General features: G+C 51.5%; 1 protein-coding gene across 1 annotated transcript in view; it reads left to right on the forward strand.

Annotated features, from left to right (window-relative positions):
- The window catches only part of MYO7B (myosin VIIB), a 113835-nt gene that overhangs the window by 79460 nt on the left and 23891 nt on the right, over positions 1-10484 (forward strand). Inside the window, 5 exon segments of the mRNA XM_017877371.1 lie at positions 831-1010; positions 1628-1837; positions 1971-2138; positions 4364-4441; positions 4592-4719. Of these exon segments, the coding sequence (XP_017732860.1) occupies positions 831-1010; positions 1628-1837; positions 1971-2138; positions 4364-4441; positions 4592-4719 (764 nt within the window).

The raw sequence follows: 10484 nt of genomic DNA on the forward strand, positions 1-10484 counted from the left end.
GGGACAGGGGTTGTTGGTCCCCTGGAAGGTGCAACAAACCTGAGCCAGACAAGGTGAGAAAGGCCCAGTTCCATGGAAGAGAGCCCTGGCTACTGGGCTGTGTATGACAGCTCGGGGGACACAGAAATATTAATACCAAGGGGAGTTGCTGAGTGTCTGGGGGGCTTGGAGGACAGGGAGCAGGGGGACAGCACCAAGAAAATAACCCCATTTCCTCCATCGAGTACTTGAGACTCAACCTTCATACTTGGCTCTTTGTAAGTTGTGATAAGGCAAAGGGGCCAGGATGACATTGACTTCTGCTCCATGGATGTAAACCTGGTCTACGGAGCACACTGCTAATACAGTGAACAGGGCAGGTGAGAGAATGTACCCACAGACATGTCAGCAGCATGCTTCTGCACCCGCATGCCCCCAGCTGGCGGCAAAGCCGTCTGATCTGTGACTTCATTACTTCAGCCCCTGGGGACCTGTCCTGGTGGACCCTTGATGCCTTTGAATGAAGGGACCAAGTGGTCCTGAGCAGTGGTTGTGCAGCTGGGTTCCTAGGGAGTCCCTGGAGTTTGAAGGGGTGCCTTAAGGACCATCTGAGGGTAGGGACAAGCCAGCAACCTCCCCTCTCCGGAGCTCTGATTATCACTGGGAAAGGGAAAGCCCTGACTGGTTGATCTCTAACCACCCTGGCTGTTAAAATCTTTTGTTTCAGAGCAGAATACTGATTTGGACAAATGATGGCAGGATGAGGCTTACTTGGCTTCTGGGAGGTGCTTGCCCTGTGGGGTAGGCAGGGCTGGGCCCCCTGAGCCCTGCTTGGTAAACTTCCCCCACAGGGTGTGCAGGCGCCGCTGGTCATCCCGGCCGAGGGGCAGAAGAGCCAAGGCGCTCTCCCTGCCAAGAAGCGCAAATCCATCTACGACACCGTCACTGACACGGAGATGGTGGAGAAGGTGTTCGGCTTCCTCCCTGCCATGATTGGGGGCCAGGAGGGCCAGGCCCCACCGTGCTTTGAGGTAACACAAGCCTGGTGTCCACAATCGGCCCCGGGAAACCTGCCCTGTCCGTGAACTCAGCCCACCTCTCGGTTCCCTGAGAAGCCAGAGCAGTGGCCGAGTGTGTGCTGCAGCCCTGCTGGTCCTGCACGGAAGAGGGGAGCGTGCGTGGGTTCTGTGGTCAGAGTCTTCGAGTCAGGCAGGCTTCCCACCTGCAAGACTTCCTACAGCCTACTCTACCAGTGCTACTGGGCTCTCCGTCACACAGCATTCCCCGTGTATATTTGACCCCACCCGGGCACCCCCAGAGCACCTTTGAGGCCGCTGCTCTGCAGTGTGGCTGGGGAAGCTGCGGTGAGGATGGTGCATGCGGTAAAGGACAGTGTCCGAGCATGGGGCCAGGAGAGGAGAGGGCAGGAGGAGCCCTGCCCCTGCCTGGCAGGGTGTGTAGAGAGCCCTGTGCTGGCACACAGCAGCCCGCCTGAGCCCACTGAATGTGGGGATGGGTGGTCTCCAGCACCTGAGGGAGCAGGGTAACGCCACAGCCCCCGTGTTGCCCGGCCTGCTGGACAGCCAGCTGATAGGTTGGTTGGTATCTGAAAGCCCTGCTGACCCGTGTTCTCCCTTACTGGCCCCAGGATCTGGAATTAAAGACCCAGAAGCTGCCTGAGGTTGACCTGGACACAGTCCCCATGGTGGAGGAGCCTGAGGAGGATGTGGATGGCCTGGCTGAGTACACCTTCCCCAAGTTCGCTGTGACTTACTTCCAGAAATCAGCCAGCCACACGCACATCCAGCGGCCCCTCCGATACCCGCTGCTTTACCACGAAGATGACGCTGACTGCTTGGTACCAGGGTTCACTGGCTTCTAGTGGCTCAGGCCAGCCCCGAGCCTGGGGTCTGAGCTATGGCTCAGGGGAAGAAGGGAGGGGCTGGAGTCACCGATGGGTTCCCACTGGGCCTTCTGTCTTGTTTCCCCAGGCCGCCCTGACTGTGTGGAATGTCATCCTGAGGTTCATGGGCGACCTCCCAGAGCCAGTGCTGTATGCCAGGAGCAGCCAGCAGGGCAGCTCCATGATGCGGCAGATCCATGACACGCTGAGCAGGGGGCACGGTGCCCAGGCTCCACAGCACAGTAGATTTGCACAGGCAAGTGGGGGGGCAGCAGCGGGCAGAGGAGGGCGACACCTGCCAGGTGCCTACCGGGGCCCAGTCCCTGGGGCAGCTGGACAACACGGAGAGACAAGACCTGGAGCCCTCTCCTTAGCGTCACCCACTGAACCCATCCCCCAGGCCATGGCGCGGGTGCTTTCACTCTTGAGTCATGCTCAGGAGCTCATGAACCCCCACCCCGGGCTGTTTGAATTATACATTCATTAACGGAGAGTGTGCCCTGGACTCTGAGCATTGGGTGTGACTTGAGCCAGATTCAGATGCACATAACAATAATAATAACAGGTGTTATTGACTGACAGCCTGCTATGTGCCAGCTGCGTCTCTTAATTCAGTTCCCAGGTGGGCCAACCCTATAAGGTAGGGATGACTATGTTTATAGCTAAAGAAATGAAGAGCTGAAATGACCTGCCCCCAGTTGCAGTGGACATGTGTATGGGACCTGGGCTTTGACTCCATTCTGCTGAATTCAAAAACCGAGCTCCTGACCCATGGTCTACCCTGCCCTCTAATGAAAGTTAATTCACATCCATTTTTGATCAAAATCCTTCCTAAGGTCCATTTCCATGCTGTAATCTTAGTGGAACTAACCAAGAACTGTCCAAAGGAATTACACAGCAGTGACAGCACTCAGTGGCCCACCAGTGGCAGGAGCCCATGACTGCCCCATGTGCCAGGTGACCAGCTGGGACTTAGCTCAATACCTGTGGGGTCCTGTGTGCAGACTAACTGCATGGGAATCTAAAGGAGCCTGCAGCCCCATCACATGGCCAACCTTGTCTGGGATTACAGAGAAGCTGCCCAGGTCCAAGCCCTGACTCCTTGATCTCTGGAGGTATGGGCTCTGCCAGAGTGTGTCGGATATCTATAGCTGTGTAACAAATTACCCCTCCAAACCTCACTGCTTAAAATAGCACATGTTCATGATCTCACACAGTTTCTGAGGGTCAGGAGCAGCTTAGCTGCATAGTTCCAGCTCAGGGTCCCTCATGAGGTTGCTGTCAAGCTGTCCCCTAGGGATGGTGTCATCTGAAAGCTTGACAGCTAGAGAAGCCGCTCCCAAGAGGGCTCACCCACATGGCTGTTAGTGGGAGGCCTCAGTTCCTTGTCACGTGGGCCTTTCCACAAAGCTGCCTGGGCATCCTCACAACGTGGCTTCCCCCAACATGAGCGACCCAAGAAGGAAAGCAAGAAGGAAGGTGCAAATGTCCAGTCTTGGAAGTCACATACCTGTGGCTGTGGGAGGGGCCCACACAGGGTGGGAATTTCAGGACACAGGGATCACGGGGGCCACCTTGGAGGCTGGCAGCCACTCAGAGTAAAGACTCTGGGAGGCAGTCCAGCCAACCAGCACCTCTGGAGGGTGAACATGGGGGGAAGCAGGACTGGCTTCCCAGAGGTCAGATCTTAGGTTTTCTGTCCTGCACCTGTTTGTTAAGTACCCATGATGTGCCCCAGGTGCAGAGCAGTGAGCCCAGCAAGCCTCGCTGCCCTCACGGACTTTGCCAGTTCATGTGTTTCATGGCCAGCCCCTGCATGGTAAACCAGCTTTGATGCACCCAGGAGCTAGTGCCTGGCCCTGGACCAGGCTGACCCCCACGGAAGCTCAGTCCCACACTGAGCTCCAAGTTTGGCAGCAAATTCTTCTCATGACACCATCATGAGAAGGGGTGGCCTCTGCCTAAGGAGAGCAACAGATCGTAGTGGCTGACAGCCAGTCCCTCCCTCCCACCCGGCCTCTCAACCCCGGCTCTTCGGACCCCCTGCAGAGCACCTTGCAGTGGCAGGACATCCTGCTTCATCTGCCATCTTTACTGAGAATGACGATGGCCTGGGGCTCTCCTAAGCACTTGTGTGCAGACCCAGTCCCACCTCCCAGGGGTTTACTGGGGAGAGGCACAAGCTTTGGGATCAGAACAGCCCTGAGCCCCTCCCTGGGGACTGGTGACCCACTGAGCAGCTTTTATCCAGTCTCTTGCCTTCCCTGAGCCTCTGATTCCACACCTGGAAGTGAGGATGGGACATGCACCTGTGTGTGTGGCAAAGCTCCACCGAGCTGAGGGACTGCATGGTGCTTTATAAATCGGGCCAAGAAATGGCTGGGTAAGAGGGACGTGTGCTCCACCCCAGGGGGCTGTGGGGTCAGCATCACTGAGGTGAGCCCAGGCTCACCTTCCTGAGGGAACTGTCTCCCTCCACAGAGATCTGGCCTCAAGGACAAAGGAACCAAGGATATCTCCTCCATGAAGCTGAAGCGGTCCTCCCGGATCACGGGCCAGGTGAGCCCAGGGCACAGAATCTCTGCTCCCAGCTCTGCTGCTGGCCTGCTGCAGGGTTCCAGTCTGTTGCTTCCCTCCCTGTGCACCAGTTTCCTACTTGGCAGATGGGGAGAATTATAGCTGTCCTGATGGCTGCCTTTGGGTTTCAAGGTGGCCAGCCAGCTGAACATTGGAGGGGAGGCATTGGAGCCCGATGGCCTTGGTGCAGACCGGCCCATGTCCAACCTGGAGAAGGTGCACTTCATTGTGGGCTACGCCATCCTGCGGCCCAGCCTCAGGTCAGTGCCCACTCGCATCCCAGCCCCATTCAGAGCATCAGATCCCCTTGCTGGCTCTCAGCCCATGGCCACAGCCTCCCCCACCACCCCTGTGACACCTCCCTGTCCTACAGCCTGCAGGCTGGGTCTCGGGACAGCAGATGTCATAGCCACCGAGGGTTCTCTATGTGCTCTGCCTTTAAAAAAGCCATGAGTAAAACCCGGTTCTAGGAAAAGAGTCATCATGGACCAGCGATTCCTTTTAGAACAGGCTGTAGTGCAGGGCCCCGTCAATGAATGGCTTCCTCATTTATATGATATATTTTGTACTTTATATACAATTTGCTTTATAGGAATGGGTTTCTATACCAATTAGAAGAAACATGTATAGTCAGCCTGCAAACACTGCAGTTCCCCTCCGTGTTGGCTGAATGCATAGAAGCAGAATTCGAAGATACAGAGGCTGATTGTTCACTGCTTTAAGGGACAGACTACTGTGTTGTAGGGGTTCACTTACTTTAGGTTAATACTTTAAACAAAATTTGGGAAACTGTTGGTCATTATTTCTTCACATATTTTGTCTACCTCATTCTGTCTCTGTTCCTTCAAAATCTACTTAAGCCTCTGTAAGATTATTTTATATTGTTCTTTGGGTACCTAGGGGTCCGCTTATCTTTTCTTTTTTCTCTGTGTTCTTTAGATTGAATAGTTTCTATTGACCTGTCTTCAAATTTACTGATCTTTTGTCTTCCCCAGTCTGCTGTCATATCCATCCAACAAATTTTTTATTTCAGATATTGTATTTTTCAGTTCTAGAATCTGTACTTGGGTCTTTTTTATATTTCTGTGCCAAGATTTCCTATTTGTTCATTCACTATGAGCATTGTTTCCTTTATATCCGTGAGCAGAGTTACAGTAGTTTTTAAATCTTTTCTGCAAATCCAATACCTGGGTCATCTCAGGGTCAGTCTCTATTAACTGTCTTTTCTGTTGAGAATGGTGGTGTGTTTGTTTCCTCACATATGTGGTACTTGACTGTTTTTTCCTCATAAGTCTAGTACTTTTGGGTTGTATCCTGGACATTGAGGATGATATGTTAGAGACTCTGGATTCTGTTATACTCTTTCAAAGAGCATTGACTTTTTAGTTTAGGAAGCAACTACTTTGGCTGGACTCAAACTCTGTCTCCACCAAGATGAGCAGAAGCTAGAATCCCTGTTTCATTATTTTAACCTTGGCTAGAGTACCTGGAGTCTGCCCCACCATGCATGTCAGGGGCCAACCAGAGATTTGGGAAGATTTTATGTGCAAAGTTTAGGACTCCTCTGATTCTCTTTATTCCAAGATTTCCTTTCTCACTTTCAAGCTGCTGTGGGTACCCTAAACTCTCTCCTCTGGTTCTTCAAGCCAGTAAGACTACAGGGCTCCTACTCAAGTTTTAGCTGCCTGCCTGACACTAGCTGGCCAAGTCTTTTGACTTAGCTGGTTCTAATTCTCTCATGGTAAATCCTCACTGGCCACCACACCCTCCAATATGGCAGACACATAAAAGTTGTGTTTGAATGATGTGTACTTTGGGTTCTTCAGACACCCCCTGTAGGCACTGCCATACAGTGCTGGTGTCCAGCAGTGATAGTGTCCAACACTGACCCCTTGAGACTTCCTACTGACTCTAGGCTGAAGTGGAACATCCCACAGCCTCTTCTTGCTGGGGTCTTCTAGAAAATGGGCTGCCTGCTTGTGCGGGATCCCATCTAGATGCCTGAAGCTCAGCTCCTTCCATGACGTCTTTTGGTCAGCAGGAAGCTCATGCCTGCCCAACCATACGGTACCTGTGTAGCTCCTGTCTCCTGTCCTCTCTCCTCCTGGCCCATCAGGATGGGCTCAGAATTCTCCAGGAGCAAGCAGGCACTAATCTCTTTGTTCATGGAGGTCTCTAACTCCAGGGTACAAAAGTCAAGCACTGGCAAGAACTCAGTCAACAGGCTCTATTCTAGTACCCTGGGAGGTGGCAAATGGGCTTCTGAAGCTCAGCAGGCATCAGATGGGGAGTGACATGGGTCTCTTCTCTGGCAGCCCCCATCTCTCTTGGCAGTTCTCCTGGGGTCCCCCCACCACCCTCGTCACTTACAGGGAGTAGAAATGGGCCACCGATCTCTCTACCCCCATGATGTCCCTTCCAGGATCACATTCCAAATTTCTTATCTTCCCTTATGCAGGCTGGAGGTAGCTTGGTTGCTGCACTAGTTCTGCCACCTTTTAGTAAATCCTACAAGAATGTGTCTCTTTAGAATGTTGGATGTGAGCATCCATTTGTCCTTGGCTGTGGGGGCTTGGTGAAATTCCCAAAGCAGTTGCCCCGTTCCACATCTGTCACACATTCCATACACACTGGCTCATTACCCACTCTGGGTCAGGCCCTAGCCTGAGGGCTGGGGACAGAGATGAAGACATGGGTCTGTCCTGGAGGAGCTCACCCTTTAGTTGGGGGGCACGAGAGGACCAGGAAATTCACAACACCAGTATGGGCTAAGATGGAGGTCTGTTCAGGGCTCCATAGGGACACCAAGGAGGAGTGACCTTAGTGCCTACCTGGGCCAGGAAGGAGGAGGGGTGTTTGCCAGAGGAAAAGGGTAACAGGTCACCTGTGACAGACTGCCATGATTACTGAGACCGTCACGACTACAGTTACTACTGTCACTACTTGAGACTGTTATCATGAGGTGGAAGGGGGACAAACGTAGAAATGAAAACTTAAGACAAAAGAAGCTGTATTAAAGGAAGGGGCCAGGGGAAGAAGGAGTCCCTGCTCCTAGTCAGTAAAGACAGCCCCCGCCCTGAGCTGCTTCTGCCCTTAGTATTTATTGGGTAGAATGAGCAGGGAGGAGGAGGAGGTAACGATTGGTCAGCTGCTTAACTGATCACAGGTTCATGTTATTACTAACAGGCTTCAGATGTGCCCTGTAGATAATCAGAACACTTGTGCCTGGATCATGACTGCCCTTGGCATTCCTTCTAGGCAGTAGACACAGTTTGTCAGCTTGCCAACATTCTGCTTTTATGAGAACAGTTTGCTGTTTGCTCATATAGCCTCTAGTGGTATACTGAGTTGATCACGACCCTCTTTCAGCCTGCAACCTCCCTCCCTTTTTGTTTTTGAATTGAGAAAGGCAATTGCAGGCTGTGCAGCCCTTAATTGCCGGTCGGTGGTGTGTTCCGTCTTCGCCCTTCAGCTGGTACTGGGGGAACCAGGCCCATGGTTGGGATCCATGGGTCCCTCCAGTCTCCCATTGCGTGGTCACACACACCTGAGGGTACCCACATGGTTTGTTCATTTCCTGTGAAAACACAAGCATACCGTCGTTCCCGTTAGTGAATCTACTGAAACAGAAGCAAAGGCTTTTGTGGCTGCAGCCGAGAGGCATGCTGTTGCTGAAGCATCCACTGCACAAGCTGCAACTCAGCTTCTGCCTCTTTGGTTAATTACTGCGGGGTAAAACTCCATTGATAGCAAGAGCCAGGCTCTTTCTGATTAACGGAAGACACAGAGAAAACAAATCAAGAGTTTATCCTTCTCGTGCAATAACTCAGTTAAAAAAAAATTCCTCAAGCTCTATTACCTTGAGAGACCGTATCCATAAGCCCACAAAACTTTCCTCAATTCACACTGCACAAGTGGATCTACTAGATGCTGTGGGTTGTGATAGACACATCTTTCTCCTAGTTGTACTTCCAAATCCCTGTCCTCCTCACTTCTTCTTACGTAGAGAAGGGTACAATTTACAGGGAACAAGCAACAGTTAAGTAAATAGTCTCCCGGTTCGAAAACCCAAAGGCCTTGTGACATCACCACCACCTGAATTTCTCCTTCACAATCCCAATCAACAACTCCTGGGGTTACAATAATGCTCTGTAAGTTAATACAGCTTTTACCTCACATTAATCCCACGTATCCTGTTGGCAAAGGTCCCCAAATACCAGTGGGAATCGTGGTGAGTTTGTCTCCTCCAGTTAACGTAACACACACTGACTGGGAGATCCAATCCTGCGTTTCCAGGCAGTCCTGGGAAGAGGGAATCAGTGTACCTCTGGAGACCCAGCCCTGAAACGGAGCTGTGGCCTGGACGGGGAATGCCCTCATTGTTTGAGGTGCCTGGGTCCAGGCCCCCTTCTCATTTCCAGATGAGAAATGAGTGCCATTTTGATGAAATTGTAGTGGTGCTGATGAGCCCAATGATTTCCTTCGTTGTAATGAGGGCAGTCTTGGCGTTTTTTCTGTTGAGAGGGGAACTGTGTTATAGGATCTGCCCAGAGGTCTGGCAGTGTTCTTTTTTGAAATGTCCAATTTTCCTACACTTACAACATTTTCCCACTTCAGGGCTTAACCTGTCGGCTTCTTTTACATCTGTCAGCTACCCAATTAGCCATTGCCCGAATCAACATTTGCACAGCAATGAAGTTCAGTTCCCACATCTTGACAAGCTCTTCCCCATGTTACCCTGATTCAAAAACTTCCCGTTCTTTGTACCTCTGGGACACTGACCAGTACCTTTTTAGAGCACTAACCTTATGCTGCCAGCAGACTTGAAACGGGGTTCTTGTTCGCCTGGTTTTTAGTTTTTTCTGGGTTTTTTTTTTTTTCTTGCTCCAGCAGACCTTCCTCACTCAAGTCCCTGTAGGACCCTATCTGTCTTTATCCGTTCCTGTAAATTTCTGCTAGTCTTTGCTAGTCCTTATCTATCCCTGTCTGTCCCTATAGTTCCTGTTAGTTCCTGCAAGTCCGTCTTTCCCTACTTATCTCTATTTGTCTCTATTTATCTCTATTTCTATTTATCCCTACTTATCTCTGTGTGTCCCTGCAGGTCCCTTCAGGTCTGTTTGTCCCTGATTGTCCCTGTTGTGTCCCTGTCCAGGCACCATTTGCCACAGTTTGCCACTGTTACTACTTGAGACCGTCATTACGAGAGTTACTACTGTCACTACTTGAGACCATAATTACGAGACTGAACGAAGGGGGATGAATGTAGAAATGAAAACTTAAGACAAAAGAAGCAGTATTAAAGGAACAGGCCAGGGGAAGAAGGGCTCCCCACTCCTAGTGCGCAAAGACGACGCCCACCCTGAGCTGATTCAGCTCTTAGTATTTATTGGGTAGCATGAGCAGGGAGGAGGAGGTAACAATTGGTCAGCTGCTTAATTGATCACAGGTTCATATTATCACTAACAGGCTTCAGATGTGCCCTGTAGATAATCACAAGAAACACCTGTGCCTGGGTCGTAGCCTGCCCTCAGCAATCCTTCTGGGCGGCACAGTTTGTCAGTTTGCCAACATTCTGCTTTTATGAGAACAGTTTGCTGTTTACTCATATAGCCTCCAGTGGTATACTGAGTTGATCACCACCCTCACTCTTTTGGCCTGCAATAGTCACCCTTGAGACAGCCCCATAGGGTCTGGAATTTCTGAGTGGTTTGCCATAGTTGGAGCATGGAGCTTCGATTCTATCCTAAGGGAAGTGGGGAAAGTTTTAAGCAAGAGAGGATCTTGATCATATTTGACTTCCAGAAAGACCTTCCTGGCAATGTGGCAGGATGGAGCCTGGGGCTGGGAGGCCAGGCAGGGCTGCTACAGAGATCCAGAGAGAGCTGATGAGGAATTGCCCAAGGAACAGGAGCCAAGAGGAGGGGACAGAGGAAACATGCAGGAGACAGATGGCAGCATGTGGGGGCTGGTTGGATGGTGGGGGCTGGTTGGATGGTAGGGGCCAGTTGGGTTGTGGGGCCGGTTG

This window comes from Rhinopithecus bieti, unplaced genomic scaffold (assembly GCF_001698545.2).
Source record: "Rhinopithecus bieti isolate Rb0 unplaced genomic scaffold, ASM169854v2 scaffold_10223, whole genome shotgun sequence".
Taxonomy (NCBI): domain Eukaryota; kingdom Metazoa; phylum Chordata; class Mammalia; order Primates; family Cercopithecidae; genus Rhinopithecus; species Rhinopithecus bieti.